The 17,986-nt window shown below is 44.3% G+C and overlaps 2 protein-coding genes across 4 annotated transcripts in view; both read right to left on the bottom strand.

The window, feature by feature from the left end:
• Positions 1 to 17,986, bottom strand: part of PLEKHB2 (pleckstrin homology domain containing B2) — a 367,257-nt gene that overhangs the window by 68,923 nt on the left and 280,348 nt on the right. The window lies entirely within an intron of this gene.
• ARHGEF4 (Rho guanine nucleotide exchange factor 4) overlaps positions 1 to 17,986 on the bottom strand; it is a 211,258-nt gene that overhangs the window by 11,281 nt on the left and 181,991 nt on the right. For all 3 annotated transcript variants that reach the window (XM_068691777.1, XM_068691778.1, XM_068691779.1), the window contains 5 exons: positions 6,576 to 6,755; positions 3,630 to 3,824; positions 2,461 to 2,640; positions 1,704 to 1,936; positions 176 to 305 (listed from right to left, as the gene is read on the bottom strand). In XM_068691777.1, coding sequence (XP_068547878.1) covers positions 176 to 305; positions 1,704 to 1,936; positions 2,461 to 2,640; positions 3,630 to 3,824; positions 6,576 to 6,755 — 918 coding nt within the window. The remainder of the gene's footprint in view (positions 1 to 175; positions 306 to 1,703; positions 1,937 to 2,460; positions 2,641 to 3,629; positions 3,825 to 6,575; positions 6,756 to 17,986) is intronic.

Below are 17,986 nucleotides of genomic sequence, written 5' to 3'. Positions count from 1 at the left end.
GCTAGACCTTCTCAGTTGTACTAAAAGTTCGCATCATTTTAAAAAGCACACACACAAAAACCCACAGAACAACAGAACTGTTATGAAGTTCTTCCTATAGGTAGATGGGGGGAATGAGGGAGAGTGGAAGACAGTAAACACAATCCATTCTCTGCATGGGGAAAGTCTGTCTTACCTCCCAGTCTTCTATGGAACTTTGCCACTGAGCAATTTTGTCAATGTTCTCTAGCCGCCGCTTTCTCTCATTGATGAGCTGAGCAACGTTCTTCATGGCATTTAAGGCAGCTTCAACGTCTTTATAATCCCTGTGGTAGAGCAGAGTTGTGTCATAACAAAAGGACTTTTTTATTTTAATTAAAATTTATTTTATTTAAATTAAATTTATTGCATCTATGCTCCAAAGGAGTGCAACTTAGCATGCTGTAGGGCTGGAGAGCAGAAAACATTAGTGCTACTTGCTGCCCTACCCCAGCAACTTTATATTGAATGTATTAGGTACATGTGGCTGTGGGCAGCTTTTCGGAAGTGTGCTGCTTTTAAGGCACAGATTATATAGTCTTGTAACAAATCCAGGCCTGACTTGTGAAAGAGGAGGCGGCAAGTAATGAAATCCAGTCACAGAGGTGTAAATACTAGTTGCTGGAAAATTTTCCACAGCTTTCTAAGCATTGCTTTTTCCCCACATTAATACAATATATTCATAATGCCACAGTTTTCTTACAGGGAACAATTCTATCACACAGAGGTAAGATGGTTTAGATGTGGCTTGGTTTCAAATAGGAGCTGCTAGTTAATCCGGAAGGGTAGGACAGAAGCTGATCCACCCTCACCACACACCATTTGCTGCCACCAGCAACTTCTTTTGAGTTAAAGTAGCTGAGAAGGAGCAGTTTGGCACAACTTATCTCTAATACAATTTTCTAACATCTGTGTACTCCATTAAGGAGCTTTCTGTTTAGAGAGAATTCCAGAACAACATGCTTATGATTTAATAAGACGTGGAAAACAAGTCTGAGAAATACCATTGCTGTAAATCAGGGTGGTAAAATTAAGTTGTCACAAGGGACCAATATCAATACTTTAATACAGGTTTTCATGCTTTATTTCTGTAGCTAATTATTTCAGATGCTTTACTAAGTCACACTATTAATTGAGCCAACAGCAGTGCCTTCACCCTGAAATAGAGCTATGGATTTGCAGGCAAGGATTGATTTGATTGCTGTAGGTCATGACTTCCCACAGGGAAAGCACCAAGCAAAATTCATGACTAACTTTCAGCCTTGACAAGCCCTGGTGTAGGTTCAAAGACATGTTGGGCTATATTCAATCAGTGCTTCTGGTGCCAAAATATTCAATACCATCGCGACAGGAAACAACTACGAAGTCTATGTGCAGGTACCACAGATAGAAAGGCTGAATATAAATAGGAAAGCACCATGATAAAAGGTGGACTTTGCAACTTCAGGTCTCTAACAGACAGGAAAGCCCAGTGCTACTGTAATGGAAATTTAAGTATTTGACTGAAAATTTCTGGTTTTTGTTTGTTTGTTTTGTTTTCTCTTTTCTTTTTGGTATCTACAAGGTAACACAGAAGAATCGTGGTACTGGCTGCTCTTAGTAAACTGCTCTCAATACAAAATTCTTCATTAGTCCATTTCCATGAGACCAGTCTTACTCCTCCCCTCCCCACCATGCTGACCTACCTGTGTTGAGGGTTGGTGTATTTGAGCAGTTCAGCCAGTTGCAGTGGATATTTGCAGATTTTCTGCACTGGCGTCAGCAGAAACCCATCCAGAGAGATGTCAATCATCTTCTGCAGCAGGCGGCAGGCTTCAAAGAAGTAGACGTACTTGTTAACTTTGGTGAGGCGGGACAGCTCCATGCAGGCGTTAGGGTGGTTGTTGCAGTATTCAGAGTAGATCTGAAACTCTGTTTGCTGCAAAGGAAATTAAAGGGATTTACTGTCCGTGTTCCTTTGGGCGATGGCCTGGCTCCAAACCTGTATCACATTGGGGCTGTTTGATAAATTGTATGCTCCCCTAACACTTTGAAGCCAGGAGACCTAAAGCTGGGGCTCGTGCAGCTTATCTGAGAGCCTGAGACATTTCTGTCTGTTCTGGCCTGTGCTCAGCTGAATGTTTTTAATGACCGGCTCAGCAACCGCCTGCTGATCCTGCACAAACCTGAAAATACCATAGCTGTAAACTCAGGCCCAACTTGGGATTTACACCTCTGCCTGAAGTAGCATGGTCTGGCAGGCAATACAGTGCTCAGGAGCTGAGGCACTTTGGAAATGTTCTTGCTGCAGCCACAAGAGCTCCTCTAGCTGGCTGGGGTAGGTTTGTTTGATGGGCTGTTTTTTGTTGTATTAACAGAGCTTCAGTTCTCAGATCAACTTTCAAATCCTCTGGCCTAACCCATGCTCAGCCACCTCTTTCCCCTTAAGTAAAATTTACTTACATATTCCAAGAAGCAGGAGCCAACCTCACTTAAATGTGGGTGGTCTTTGTTGAATTTCTTCTCCAATGCTTTAACAAATTTCTTCTGGCATCTGTAGATGTCTTCAATATTCCCAAAGATTGTCTTCAGCTGTTCCTCTGTAAACATGTCAGCTCTTTTGCGGCACTGTTTAATGTAACCCTAGGAGGAAACCACATTGGAAAGCTTGCTGGGCACTTGCTCAGAGGCCTTTGGATATCATCAGAAAACCCTAGGACTGCAGTCAGTTGTACAGGTTCCTGTACCCCCTTCATTCCCAAGTGCATCCATCCCTTAGCTGTTATTTCCTCAAATATCACTCAAATTATGGCAGAAATAGAAATCAACCCACAGTCATGTCACTGCCATAAATGAAGCAGTAACCCACACCCAGAGCTGCCTTCTCTCCTGTAGAAAACATTTTTGTCTGTCTGCAGGCTACAGGATGCTCTGACCCCTGCACTGATCCACTGACACCTAAATTCAGTTGAGGATCTGGTGTGGCTGCTCGTGTTACCAAATTCATCACTTATTCAAAGACACGGGAGAATTCTGGACTCATGAAGGAAAGGTGCTTGGTAAGTGTTGCTGCTTTGCCCCAGCTGGCTCTCCTGGAGGGCACTACATTTTTTGTGTCATTTTAGTGAAAATCTGTGTTCCTGCACTACTCTTTTATCAATTACCTTAATTTACCCTAGTGTATTTGACAGCATGTCACTTCTGGAAAGGGTGTCACAATACTCAGCATATTTGGAAGTGAAAGGCTGAATATCCCCCAGTTGTTTCAATCTGAGCATAACTTGCCTGAAGGTTGGAGTTGCTGATTATATTACCTCAGAACATGTATTAAAGAGGACAGCAATGCTAGACATTTACTTTTCTCTGGCATGGGAAATACAATTAATTCCATTTAATCAGAGCATAACTGGGTGCTCCAAATTCAGAGGCATTGGGGATATTGCTGTAATGAATTGTCTTCTGTTTTCTGAGCACGTGATATCATATAGCAGGACAGGCTCTGATGGCAAAACCATCTCATTTTCAGAGGAGGAAAGTTACCCACTTGGGAACCATATGTCTGCACAAGAACAGGACAGCCTCTGGTTTCCATTAGGGATGTTCTTACTTTTGCTTCCCCCTTACTCCGTTACCTCACAAATGTCCTTCAGATGCTTGATGTAGTCTCTCTCTGTGCTTAAGATCTCATTGATAACGTTGGTCCTCATTTGATCTTTGGTGGTCTGCCCCATCCCGAAGCGGCGGGTACCACTGCTGGAGTCGTCTTCTTTGCCACCCTCTACCTTTACAGGGTAATCTTCCATGGGTTCATCCTGGTTCACTCGGAGCTGTACCACACACAAGACATTCACTGTTTGTAGTAAGAAATACAAGTCTTCCAAAGAAAGGAAGTTTGGGAGGGTTGACAGAATAGCAGACAAAGACTGAGCTACGATAAGGAGGGAAGAGGGCTACTCTGTACATGCTGCCTGTAAATGTATTTTCCCATGGTATGTAATGTGTAAACACATAGCCCCTGAAGGAAAGGTTTTGACAGTTTGGGGATGGTAATTTCAAGCCAATTAACTGTTAATATGTGATATGGGTGGTTTTAAGCAGGCATATCTCGGACAGAAGTCACAGGAATGATATGAAGCCCTTGAGGGAGAACACGTACACAATCAGGACAGGAAATGTTTTATCAAAGTGAATTCTGCTTAGGTATTTGTGAGGGGACTTTTCGGGAGAGAGGGGAAAAGCAGGAACTATTTGCCTTTTTATTGATATCAATTATATTATTATTCCCATACTATAAATATCAGATAGCCCTCAGAAGTACCTGCTTCCCCAAAGTTATTTAGAGATAATGTATTTTTAATATAAAAGCAAATGCGGATGCCAGCGGGCACACAATGTAATGAAAAGCTGCATTACATTACAGGGCTGTGCGTATAACTCGTGGCTCCTTCACAGTGCCCATGAGATGGCAGCATAGCATGAGCAGAGACAAGCAGCAGCATTTTGTAGATGTGCTGTACTACAGTCACTACATACACTGTCAGCAATACCAAAGTACCTTCACTAAGGGCAAGAAATTGTTGGTGCATTTCACTTGGGAGCTTTATTTCACATATTAGTATTGTATTTTCATATTTAATAGATCCCAGAGCACCCATTGGAATATTTTATATACAAGTCATCAATCCCAGCACAAAAAAGAAATGAAAAACTCTGAGGTAGGAACATGCATAAACGTAAGCAGTTTTAATACAATGATACAGGCCTGCTTTAAACTTTTAATGTAGTCACTTCTAGGCAGGATTGTTTTTCTCTTGATATACATGTATCTCTCTGTATAAAAAATAATGCATACCCATCCCTTGCCAGCAGAGGCATAGATTGCATTTACTCTTTACAGTTGGTGAAACCCTCAAGATGTGCAATCCTGGTTTTCCTTCGCTGTGAGTAAAACAGCATTGGCTGGTCTTAAACTCAGACCTTGGCCTGAAACTTGTGTGGAGTAACTGAGAGACCTGCAGGTTTACGCAAGTCCCATTCTGCCCAAGTACCCAAGACCATTCTGCCCTTCCCAGCAGTAAGCTTGAGACCCAGAGATAATTAGTAGGAAATCTTCAGTTGGATGCTTGAATAAGTGTTGCAATTACTCTGCTAAAAGAACTTGTTATTCTTCATCCCTAATGGCTAGCACTAGTCTGCTTTCCCCTGAAATTGCCAGCAGGACAATTTGTCAGTAATGTGAACGAAAATAAAGCTTGTGTTTTGGCTGTGAAAATAGTAGCTCCATCTCCACCAGTGCTGAGAATTTGGTCCTAGTAATCTTTCTTGCAAAAAACATATACTGTTTGTAACAGTTACCAGCTGAGACCGTTTCTTGCAAGCTCTATAACAATGCATTTCACAACTTCTATAGCACAACCTGCTCTGCTTCACCAATGACTTTTTCTACAGACACCAGATAACCTCCTTTCATGCTTCACCTGGTTTGGGGTCATTTGTGATCTAAAGTGACCCAGATAAGAAGCTGAATATCTAAGAATCTCTCTGTCCTTAGGCACCAAATCACCTCTGCAGTACTGTGCTTATGTGGTGAAAGCAGTCAGGCATCCGTACCAACAGTCACAGCCCAAAGAAATGAAAAAAGCCTTTCTCCTCACAGAAAGAAAAGAGTGCACAGAAGTTACGCAGATTCTTGCCCCCTAACCCCCAACCTGCATGGAGAATTCACGTGTTTCAGAATGCTCTGTTGGAAATGGATCCAACCTCTGCTGTACACAGCTGGGCCTGTCCACCTGTTCCATATAGCTATTTCTCTATGGTCTTTGTTTCTGGCACCAGGGAGAGCGCCTTGGCCCCCAAATTGGTCAATATCAAGTGATTCATATTCACCCTCTAGTAATTGACATCACCACCTCCAAGACACCATTTTATGTGTTTTTTTTCTTCTCTATTTTAAGTGCCTGAAATACACTGCTGTGTTGTAGCCCAGCAGCCTGATGTTTTTAAAACTCCACAGCTAGGAGAAGGTGTGTGTGAGTCAGGTTGTCACAGATGTTTGGATGTGGTGTATGGCACTGGACTAAATTTGGTGCCATGCTCATCCCTACTGTCTGAAATAGACCCTACAGTGAAGACCTCTGTCAGTTGCTTCTGGGATTCTGCTAGGAAGTACATCTTGCTTACTCCTGAGGGTGATTCTGGGTGCTTGGTTGCAAAGCAGCCAACACACATCTGGGTAAGCAGGAGCCCAGGCTGCAAACCACCATGCAGGGCAGTTCCTCAGCTGGTACAGCTCACCTTAGCTCCAGAACCTACAACTAAACTGTCCTTGCTCTGATTTACTGATGCAAAGAGGGAATTCTCCACACTGGTGGCAGCCCATCCCCAAGAGTTCAATGTAAATGGCCATGCATAGAGGAATGGTAACAAGCACATGTTGAACCATCTATCCTAGCAGTAGAAGTTCTCAGCATTCACTACAGAAAATAAAACCTGGAGAAAAAAAAAAAAAAAAAAAGAAAAGAAAAAAAAAAACACCTGGCGGTAATGGAGAGACATGGAAAAAAAAATCAAGCTCTTACCCGTACAAAGCTGGCTGGAAACCAGCCTTCGCTGTCCAGAATCCTTCCCCACCACCATTCCTTGTTGGTAGCATCCATTACTTCAATGACATCACCAGCCTTGAATCCCAGCTCTTGATCATCCATCGTGACATGGTCCCAGAGGGCTTCTGCATACACCACGCTGCCATCGCTGATGAGCTGTGGACAGAGAACATCAAACTGCCAGATTCTCACAGAAAAGCAGCCGGTGTAGCTGCAGCTTTGGCACAATTGCTGCTGAGACAAACAAGCATTGACTACTGCTTGCACCTCATGAGAAACATGAAAAAGAGCTGTCAGTAGTCTGGCAGGTGCTTCAACTGACTTTGCTCTCAGTAGCATTTGTTCCAAATCACTTGGGCACATTGCATTTACCAACATGAAAAAAAAAGAAAGTAATTTTGATGTACTGCAATCTCATAATGGTGAGTTTGCCTCAGCCAGCAAACAGGGCTCAGCAGTGGTACCTTGTTGGTGAAGGATGCTGCCCATGTGCTGCCAGTGCAGCCCTGCTATGGACAACCTTGAAATAGAAGTGTGAGTGCTAATGTTTAGAGGCACACTTCAGAGCAGAAAGTATTCTGAGGCCTCAGTGCTGGCCTAGGGTGGTAAGAGCTTTAAACCTTTAGAGTGGTTAAACTTAGCATTTAAGCTGCTTATAGTAAGTCTCCCAGAGAGTTCAAGTGCCTGTGCTCAGGGCCACTAGTTGTCTGTGAGACACCATGCCTCATAGAGGGCCTAATATAGGAAAGAAAAAAAAAAAAAAATATATATATATATATATATATATATATAAATTCTGGGAAGACAATGGAAAGAGGAATCTAGGAGACCAGAGGGAGAAAAAGATGTACAAAATACACTGTCCATGGTTATGGGCCACACTGTAACACTGTCGGCCCTGCTACGTAATGCACATGCTGTGCACCTTAGGTTGGCATAATCACAGTTATCTACTGCTCATGGTGACTGGTTTTGTCCTTCTCAAAGAAAAAAAGATGCATGTTGTAAAAGAATGACAGGGTAATAGCACATACAGTAAATCAGGAGAGTTAACTGGAAGCATTTGAAAAAAAAATCAAATATAGTCTGCCTCTGGATAGTAAATGTCCCTTCACTGAACCAGAAACAGCTTAATGCAGTGTATCCCTTTTGACAAAAATAACATCAGGATGACTGGGAAGGGGAGGATGGGAGGCTCCCACTTTCTGCAGAACCAGGCGTCAGCGCTCCCCACTGCCTCTTTTCAGCTGCCCTGCACTGCCACTGCACTCACGTGTGTGCTCGCTGCAGGGTGCTGCTCCTCAGGGAGAAGAGCACCGAGACAGTGCAGCCCCGCGGGCAGGGGGCGTAAGGGCTGGCACACAGCCAGTGCTACAGGGGGAAAATAATCCAGGAGTCTCAAGCAGCATCTCACTAGCCAAGCTACTACAACAAAGAGCTGAGCTCAGTCTGGTCAAATGGCAGGGATTTGGCCCAGCGAGCTGTGGAGGGGGACAGCTGGACTTGGCAATTAATAAGTGAAGGTGTTGGAATGATCTGGGATGCTGTTAACTCACAGGTCGCTTAGCAGGCCTGTTGCATAGACTTTGACGAGCCTGAAGTGTACTCAGCATTATGAATAAACCCCCTATTTCCATTTTTTGAAATCTTGTGAGCCTTGTCAGTCTTCTAGAAATGTAGAGCTTTAGCTTTCTCACACAAAGTGGAGAGGACTAGAATAGGGAAAGGAATGGATGTCAAAGGTACAATTTTACAAACTCAGCTACCAGGCTTCACTTACAGGAACAGCAGCTGAGCTGTGGGTGACGGATGTTGGCTGTGCTCACAAAGAGCCTCTGCTTTTTTGCTGAGCCACCTGTGGGTGCATGAGCTGGGCGTTTGCTTTAGCAGTGTGACTGCAGCTGGAGCTGGGGCTGAGCTGCATGGGGTTTTGTAACACAGTGGGTAGAGGCTGGCTGGCACTCAGGAAATGCCCACGTTAACTCATAAATCTCTGGGCAGAGTGGCATTTGGCAGCCTTTTCGACATGCACATTCTGACCAGTTCGTAAGGAGTATGGTGCTTTCTAAGATAAAATCCCTTTGCTCTGTACTGAAATATGCTGTGCTGAATCACTGTGCACAATCAGCCAGCTGTACTGTAAGAGCTGCTCACCTTCCAAAGAAGCATGTATTAAAGGGAACACTCACCATTGCCAACCATGGCAGCTCCTAGGAGCAAAATGGCTTATCTTATTACAGTTTTTGACCTTTGCAATTAAAAGTAAGGTTTGAAAAACAACTAATTAATCTCCATATGAAACAATATTTATGTGCTGGCTTTGTAATATCAAGGAGAACCCAATGCATGTTCTTGAACAGCCACAGTCTCCTGCCCCAAACGTAGAAGAGAATGGGAGACAATACAAACCCAGCTGCCCTTCAGCTGCCGAAGCTCCTGCAGCAGGCAGCACAGAAGACAAACACATTAGCTATTTTTCTTTGTTGATAGCAACCCCTAAGTTTGTAGGCAGCACTGCTTGCAACCCAAAGGCAGTACGCTGATGCTCTGAATTAGCCAAGCCCCCAGGCCCCATCTCTCTTCCCTGCCAGGGAGGCATGTGGGCTAGCTGAGGCTTGCTGCAGGACACCAGAACCCATCACAACTCCACAGCCCCAGAAAGTGCTTCCCTGCACGTATCAGGCTGCCATGACCCCCCTGCCACAGCAGTACACCAAAGGCATGTGTCTCCACGTGGGCGGCAGGCAGGCTGCCTTCCTCTCTTCCCTCAGAGGGACGGACCTGTGCAGCAGGCCCCAGAGTGAGCCACCAGCTGCCCTTTTGCCTGCTGAGTCAGCTGCATATTTTTTTTCACCACGGATTTTAGAACATTGACTAAGGATAAGGATATTACGCTTGGGTATTTACCAAACTGACTGCACATCCCCACTCTGAATATTTTCATTTGATAATGTTCTCCTTAGCAAATTTCTCTGAGATGTCAGTCAGCCAAGATCTTAGTCCTGGGAAGTAAACTACGCTGACAGTGTATAGCGCTGCTTTTTTAATCAGTGCCCGAATTCCCACTGCTCCTGTGACACCTCATATAGCTGCCTCCATTTACCAAACGTTCAATATTTGTCATCAGCATATTTGATAGGAATGATTTCCTACAAAACCGTTCTGACTAGCATTAATTACATTATTCCCCTTTATTTATACCATCCAACTGCAGCTTCCCCCTCGGAAGTGGCTTAAACAGATGGACAGAGGAGGAGGGTCCCCATCCGGCAGGCAAGGAGAAGCTTTGAAGCAGCCACAGGAGGAGGGAAGCAACCCTTGTAGAAAGCGGAGGCGGCAGAGCCGTGCTTCATCTTATTGCAACCTGCGTGTGAAGAGTACGGCGTGACAGAGCTTACCAGGGGCATGTGCGTGAGCCCAGCTAAATGTGATTTTTCAAAGTCCAGATTGATGCAAGAAGTTCCCCCAGTTCCTCACCTAAGATATAGCAGCTGATTATTTTATAGCAAGAAATAGACTGAAATTGCTTTAGGCCTTTTTACTTTCAGATGAAATAGGCTAGGAAAGCTCTTCTGAAAGAGCAGGGCAGAGACCTGCAGCTAAGGAGGCCCCCTCCTCATCTAGGTCCTGTCAGTGCCCTCAGTACCCCAGCCATCACTCTCCCACGACCTGTAAATCAGAAGTCTACTAATCTGGGACATCAGCATCCTTAAGCTTTGGCACTGAGGAAACAAGCTCTTATCAAATTCGATAGTACTCTGCTAAATGTTATCTTTATATCACATCTAGAAGTTCACTACTTCCAGACAGTAGTGCTTAGAGTAAATAAAGCTATTAAACAGCTTCCATTTTAACCTTTCATGCAAGTTTCCAGAGGACAGTTATTTAAACTTATGTCTATTAGACATTTATTTTCTGGTATAAGTGATATTTTCTAACTCTTTCCAAACAAACAGATACAATGGTGATTTACTCAGTGATAAAATGGCAAATGAATTTCCCTGCTGATAAACGGAGCACAAGCCGTATCTAACACAAAGGGCTGACTCTAAATGAGCTGCTCCTCAAGAATGTCTCTGCAGACAGATTTAGGAAAACACCAGCCTGGTGCATCAGGGTCAGAAAGTCTGAATGTCAGGGATGACTCGGAAAGAAAGAAGCAGAGAACTATAAAAGGCACAAAGAGCAACACCAGCTGGGAGTCTGGAAGAGTTTCCAGGCCAGAACAAGCTGAACAGACTTTGAAGCTGCAACAGAAAAAGGTGGATGGAGGCTGACCATGTGAAGGTTTACAAAATGATTAACAGGCTTGAAATGCCAGGCCCATGTGTGAGATTGCCAGGCGAGAATTTTAATACCAAAGTAGTACTTTTTCCTGTTGTACATAATTATGCTGTGCCACAAGATGCCATGAGCCAAACACAGATGGTTTTAAAAAGAGATTAATCAAATCTATGTCCTTCAAGGCCGCTTAAACATATCATATCTGGATACCACCTCTGGCCCATCAAGGATCAGATACGTTCCCTGAGGTACAGCAACATTGTCGTTCAGCTAGAAAATTAGCAATTGCTAACACAGTGATTACAAGGACATTACATCCTCTGGGGTAGGGCTGGGACTTCTCAAGCAGAGGTAAGTACAACACTTTCTCACAGCTTAAACATAACAGATCCTACATGCTGTACATCCTACCCATGCCACCCTTGCCAAGCACATGGAGGAAGGTGAGTCACACGCATGGAGCAGCCCTGTGCCCCTAACACTTGGACATCCAACCCCTGGCTGCTTGTTTTCTGGCCAAAAAAGAAAAAGGGGAGGAAAATAAGAGAGGACAAAAGTGTACCCAGGGAAACCTGACTGATCAGACACCTGGGATGCATTCAGAGAGGAGTCCCTGTGCGCAGGCTACAAGGTGGGTATGCGTTGCATCCTCACTCAAAATGTTTAGAAAGGTCTTTACAATTAAGAGCTCAAAGAACCTAAAAACCACCTTAAGCTCACAAAGCCAGAGAACTTAAGTCATTCCAAAGCTCTAAATCAGCTTAAACTCATCTAAGACCTTAAAGTGTCTTAAGCATTTTAAACCCATCTAAAGCCTTTGAGTGGCTTAAGGAGCTTAAAAGCTCTAAGGCTTAGAAAGTGGCTTAAGTATCTTCAGCTTCTGGCAAGCCCACTTCTCACACCTCTCCCACGTGCATGGCACCTGCCACGTCAGGTTAAGGTGTCTGGTGTACCCAGAGAGCCCAGATCTCGGACAGAATCTTTCTTTTTAATGCTCTCCACATCTTTGGGAAGCGGTGCAGCCCTCTCCCAACAGCTCTGTCTGCACCGCAGGAGGCGGCGCACAGACACTCACCTGCTTGTAGCATGGCTTCCTAGGCTGGTGCCATAACTGCGCCTGGAAATCAGCCACCCTCTGCCCTTATCTTCATTGTTTGGAAAGACTGGAAAGGAGTAGGGGTGGGGTTGAACTCTCAGATCTGAACAAGACTTGTCCTGGGGCACAAGCTACAAAGCTTCTTGTTTCTAGTTCCATTCTGGCTGTAGATGAATACATCTACTGATTCCCCTTCTCCACCTCCCCAACAGTTTTGATGTTCACGTTTACTTCAGGATGGAAGTATTTACCTGGTTAACACAATGCCTTTTCTGATGCCCTAACTTTAACTGTATGATCTGGGACTGGAAATAGCCCAAGATGTTTCTGTTTGGCTGTTCACACATTTAGGAGTGACTACTTTCGCATCCTTTTTAAGCTACTGGTTTTCAGTCACACAAATAGATACAATTTTATTTAGGAAAAAATATATATATTTAAATGGCACATTGACACATTATTATGTCACTTAAGCTACACATTTTCCCCATTCTCTTACCACTGCCTGCAGGATTGCATTTCCTTTGTGCACTCTCACCACTACATCCATTTACAATATTACCTCTCCTCTTCCTTCGTTACAGTACCGCTCCTGATTCCACTGTGTCTTCCCTAACTTAATTTTGAGATTTTGCCTACCTCTTTTTTCACTTCCTCTTCCACCATTTTAACTTTGGACATGTGGGGAGCAGAGGTCCTCTTTGCCTACAGATCCCCTGTGTCACTGCTGCACTTTGTGGCAGAGGGTCTTAGGACAACGTCACCGAACCAGGCCAGCTGCAGCTCATCCAATGTGGAGACTCAGCGAGCATAAATGCTGCCTCCTGGCTCTTTGCAGAAGAAAAGGAAAGGGAACCCATGCAGTTCCCAGACCTCTACACCCTCTGACAACTGTTGCTACAGAATCAGTTATAGCTTGAAGGAAAATTGATCTAAATTTGTTTTACAAATAAGGTTAAAGAAAACATTTTAAAGCTGATACAAACTGCGTTGCTAGCAAACCACTCTGAATCATCAAAAGGTCAACATCTCTTTGGGCTTGCAGTGGGCAATAAGCCAGAAACAGTGCATGGCTTTTTCCTTTGTGTGCACAATTTAATTTTAATGGGACATACAGCAAAGAACACACTGAAATTATATTTATTGCTCCTATCTCCTGTGCAAACATCTTTGGATTAATAACACAGTGCCAAAGTCTGCACAACATTGGTAAGCGCTGGCAGACACGAGGCCAACAGTGATCATTTAGCAGTCTCCATGACCCGGCTCTCAGTGATGCTCTCCCTGCCTTAACCATGCAAAATTTATCTGCTTCCTTTCCTCACCTTCTTCTGGAAGATCAGTCCTGCAGACTTTCAGTGACATGAAACTTGAGTTTGAGTTGTTGTTTTTTTTTCTTTTCCCAGTGATCTCCCTCCCAATGCACACACTGTTGCAGATCTTTTCTTCACTAAACCAAGGATCACTGTCTGATCTTTTTTCTTTTCCTTTTTTTTTTTTTTTTTTTTTTTTGAAAATGGAGCAGAGAAAAATCTGAACATCAGCATTTAGAGAAACTAAAAGAACAAAGAACCTTGATACTGTCTTACTGTCAGGCAAAGGAGACTGCCTAGCCTTTATTTCTAGTTAGTAGCTGTAAATATATATATATATATATATATATATATAAAAAGAGAGTCATTTCTTTTGTAGTCCCACAGACAATTCTACAAACTAATCACACACACACACATAAAAAACACACCTCATCGCCAACAAAAAACACAGCAACCTTTTCATATTGCAAATGTCTCATGCTAGGTAAAGAAGATTCATTCAAGCAACAGCAGCAGATTTCTAGGATCTTCTGAGAGTCTATTATTATGCTCTTGAGTATTTCCATATTCACTTTTCTCAAGTCTGCACGAGGAGGACTCATGGCTTCAGCAAAGCAAAAGCCTCACCCCAGAACCACGCTCCTGTTTCCATGGCCACGCTGCAAACAAGCTCTGTGTAAGGGAGAGTGCAGCGTCTGCGATTCCTCCTGCAGAACATGGCTTCCTCAGCCAAAATATGAAAACATAAACATCTCTCCTGTCCCCTACAGGTTCTCGTTTTAATCACCTTACCTCCCTGCACAGCCCTCTCGCAGTGACAATGGGCTTTTCAGTGTGACAAACGAGTAGTTTTGCAAAAGCAGCTCAATGCAGAGCACATTAGGTAGATCAAGCAACAATCTCACGCCACAGTCCCTGGCTCTCCTCACAGCCTGGCCATGAGGCTCGCATGTCACAGGACAAGTCACTTTCCCTTTCATGTCTAGTGCAAGTTTTCTCACTAGGTAGCGTTTGAACTAGAACAGGTCCTGACTCCTTGGTGTTACAGGTGCGAATTGGGATACAAAAATACCAAGTCACAACTTGGCAGCCCATCTTTTCTTAATCTCTTTGTGGATCTTATTTGGCAAGGTGAGGAAATCTGTGTCAGTTCGCTGATGAAAGAATTTGGCATAGCTCTTTGGTTTCACATACGATCCCTAAATAAGGTGCTTGTGTTTCCATACAGTTGCCACAACTCTGCAGATACCCAACATAGCAAGACTGGACAGCACCATGATTCAGAACAACCCACGGCAGCCAACCCAGCTCTGCTGTGCTGTTCCCAGCCATCTTACCACAAAGATGACAGAAAATGGGCCCATAACATTCACATACTCTCCTTGCACAGCGCTGGCTACAAGCCAGTAGCACAAGCACGTGGCCTAGCAAAAGACAATATCCTAACGCCATGTTTGTATTGACATCCTAGATAGATGCAATACCAAACAAGATTTCTAAGCACGGATGTTACAGTGGTTTGCTCCCTGCCCCGTGTTGACTTTGCTGGGGGAAGGAAGGAGCAGGTGAAGGCAGCTCTGCTCTCCCCGCTGGTGGAGGCTCTACTGGCTCTGCCCCTAAGGGACAGCAGAGATTCAGGTGTCCAAATTGGTGAATTCTGGATGGAAAAGTATGCTGGAAGGGGCTGTGCTAGGGTCACAGGCCCCAGGTGGAGAAGGGAAGTGCAGGATATCTGTGCTGCAGGGGAATGTGTAGGACCACAGCCCTGCAACAACAGGCCCTTGCTCAAAGAGGCCAGATCAGCCGGCCAGCAGCAAAGGAGAGCAAGCTCCCAAATTCCACCACCCATGGTCCTTCACTTCCCACGGATTCCTTTGCTGTTAGAGTCAACATCCTCGTGCTTGGGTAGATATTTTTCTTCTGACAGTTCCCACATAGCTGAGCTGCCTGTCACTATCTACCACAGCTACAGAGGTTTGCACCAGTGCAACAGGATAGAGAACACAACCCTGGGTCTTCAGCAGCTCCATGACAATGCTCCAACCCCCATTTCAATCACTGCCAAACGCACTGTAAGGGGCATCAACAGCCACATCTGGAGTAATCCTAGCTAAAGAACAGATACAAAGAGTCAAGGATGACATCATTTTATTCTGTACTTTCCAGCACATTCCATAGTTAACAAGTCCGGTGACATGGTATAAGTAACAAGTACTCTCCCTCCCATAAGTCTTTCCTTAACCTGTATATTAAGATTTTATTTTTTTTTTTAATCAAAACATTAGAAGCATTAATTAAAAATAATTGTTGATGGTATCATCCTAAATGCTTACTGTGTTTCTTATCTGGCCAACTCATGCCTTAGATTCCAAGAATAAATCACAAAGACAGCAGATATCACATACCACCACAGAAATGAGTTTAGCCTGAGAGAACAAATTAAGGGAAAAGATACAATCTAAAGCCCAGAGCTCCCTTTGGAAATGATGTGTTGGTCTTGCTCTTGTTCAGAGATGCTCTTTATGCTCATGAGGCTCCACAGCTGGCAGTGGCAGAGTAGTCTTTGCCAGCCCTTGCCCGTTTGATGTTTTGGCAATCTTGCCCCACTCAGGGGCAATGCAAAATGCCCCATGCAGGGCCCACAAAGGCAGCACCCTAACCCTGCCCCATGCCATACAGCTGGATATGGCAGGCACCTCAGCATGGCTTCCCTGAAAGTCCCTGTCTCTTAAGTCAAATAAGTGGGCTGAGAATAGAAAAAAGAAAAAGTGAACTTTGTTTACTAAAATGCCCAAGGCCTCTCCTTCCCCACCATCCAGTCAAGACCTCCAGCTCCTGCATGATTCAGGGATCCTTCACCAGCTGTGTTTTTCCTGGCCTTTATCAGCTATCACAGCCTCTTCAGCCAAGCTCTGTGGCAGGCTTGAATGAGTCACAATTAATATCAGCCTGATTCACACGGACACACCAACTGCAGCTTCCAGCTACATGTATATGGCTGCAGATCAAGTCAAGAAAGAAGGAAAATACTGGGTTCCCGTACAGAAACTGCACACAGCTACTTCAGAATTAGTCAGGTATTGAGTGTGTAGTTAAGCAGTTGAAATAATAAAAAAAAAAAAAAAAGTAACATGAAATATTGGGATGAAAATTTCTCCTATGCTCTTAGAAACCAGCATTATCACCTGTGGCATTGGACTCGATGATCTTGAGGTCTCTTCCAACCTAGAAATTCTGTGATTCTGTGAAATCTCCAGTGAGGGAGACTTCTTTACTGTGAGGTGACAGAGCACTGCAACAGGTTCCCCAGAGAGGCTGTGGGGTCTCCTTCTCTGGAGATACTCAAAACCCACCTGGATGCCATCCTGCACAATGTGCTCTACGTGATCCTGCTTGGCAAGGGGGTTGGACTGGGTGATCTCCAGAGGTCCCTTCCAACTTCGGCCATTCTGTGATTCTGTGAGTACTCTGTAATCTTGCAATTTTTTTTTTTAATTATAATTTATTCATTTATATATATATATATATATATATTTTTTTTTTTTAAAAAAAAAGGTTCTACTTTTTTTCCCCCCAAACTATGCTGGTACCAATAACCTGGTGAAATTTCTCCTCTTCTTTCCTTATAAGGGGCAATCTCACCAAGGACTGCATTACCTTCTCTATAACGTACTTTTCTTCTGGGTGGTCCCTCACAGTCCTGGGCTCCCCATGGCCCTTGGGAGAAAACAATGAGCATTTTGGGGTGCTGAATCAGCTGTTAGTAAGACATGCCTCCACCACTACTGCATGCACGGGCTGATCCTACCCAAGCTTTAATGTGTCAAAGAAGAAAATGGAAACATCTGGGCAGAGCAAAGAGGACTTTTCAGATACAAGGAAGCCATGCCAGGTATGCTGAGATCTGGCAAGAGGAGGGCCAGAAAGAGAAGGAAAGGAGGAGGTGACACCAGCAGGAGCTGCCTGCTCACAGTTAAGGTGTCCCCTAACCAAGCCAGCAGCAGCTAGCACAGGGTTAATTACTTCATCACCACAACACCAGCTTCAGCTACCTGATCAATACTGTGGGATGCTAAATAAAAAGAAATCCCTTCAAAACTTCCCTGCAGCACCTCTCTGGCACAGCGTAAGAAACAGCTATGGCCTCCAACTGGGTGACAAAAGCCACCCAAGGAGTGCTTCAGCTACATGATGCCTGGCTAGACAAGAGCATGAGTCACTTTGTGAAGCTCAGGTACGTCCTCCTGGCTGGCAGATGGTTGTGCTCAGCCTGGCACAGCTTACACGTGTTGAGCCAAACACTGGAATCGACCTACCTAGCCCTCCAGAGCTATGCACGTGCATGCAGACCCTGTGAATTACTGCAGTTCTCATTCTTTTAATCAGATGGTTTGCACTTTTTCAAGACATGGAGCAGGTGAGGCAGCAATAACTGACAGCTCAAACACACTGCAGGGCTGCCATGATGCTGAGGCCTCTTACTTGCTCCCACTACTGCTTACAGCAAAATGCTCAGCACCTGCAGGAGGGGTGAGAGCTTCTGCATGCTCAGACGCTTTCAGAGCTGGCTCAAACCTTGTGTGCGATTCTGCCCTCCCAAGGAGCTGCCAAAAGCTTTCTCCATTGCTCTTAAGAACCTAAAATCACACCTAGGTTCCCCATCAATCATTTGAATACCAAGCTACATTTTC

The sequence above is a fragment of the Anas acuta genome, chromosome 9 (assembly GCF_963932015.1).
Source record: "Anas acuta chromosome 9, bAnaAcu1.1, whole genome shotgun sequence".
Taxonomy (NCBI): Eukaryota; Metazoa; Chordata; class Aves; order Anseriformes; family Anatidae; genus Anas; species Anas acuta.
This window is presented reverse-complemented; position numbering and strand designations above follow the sequence as displayed.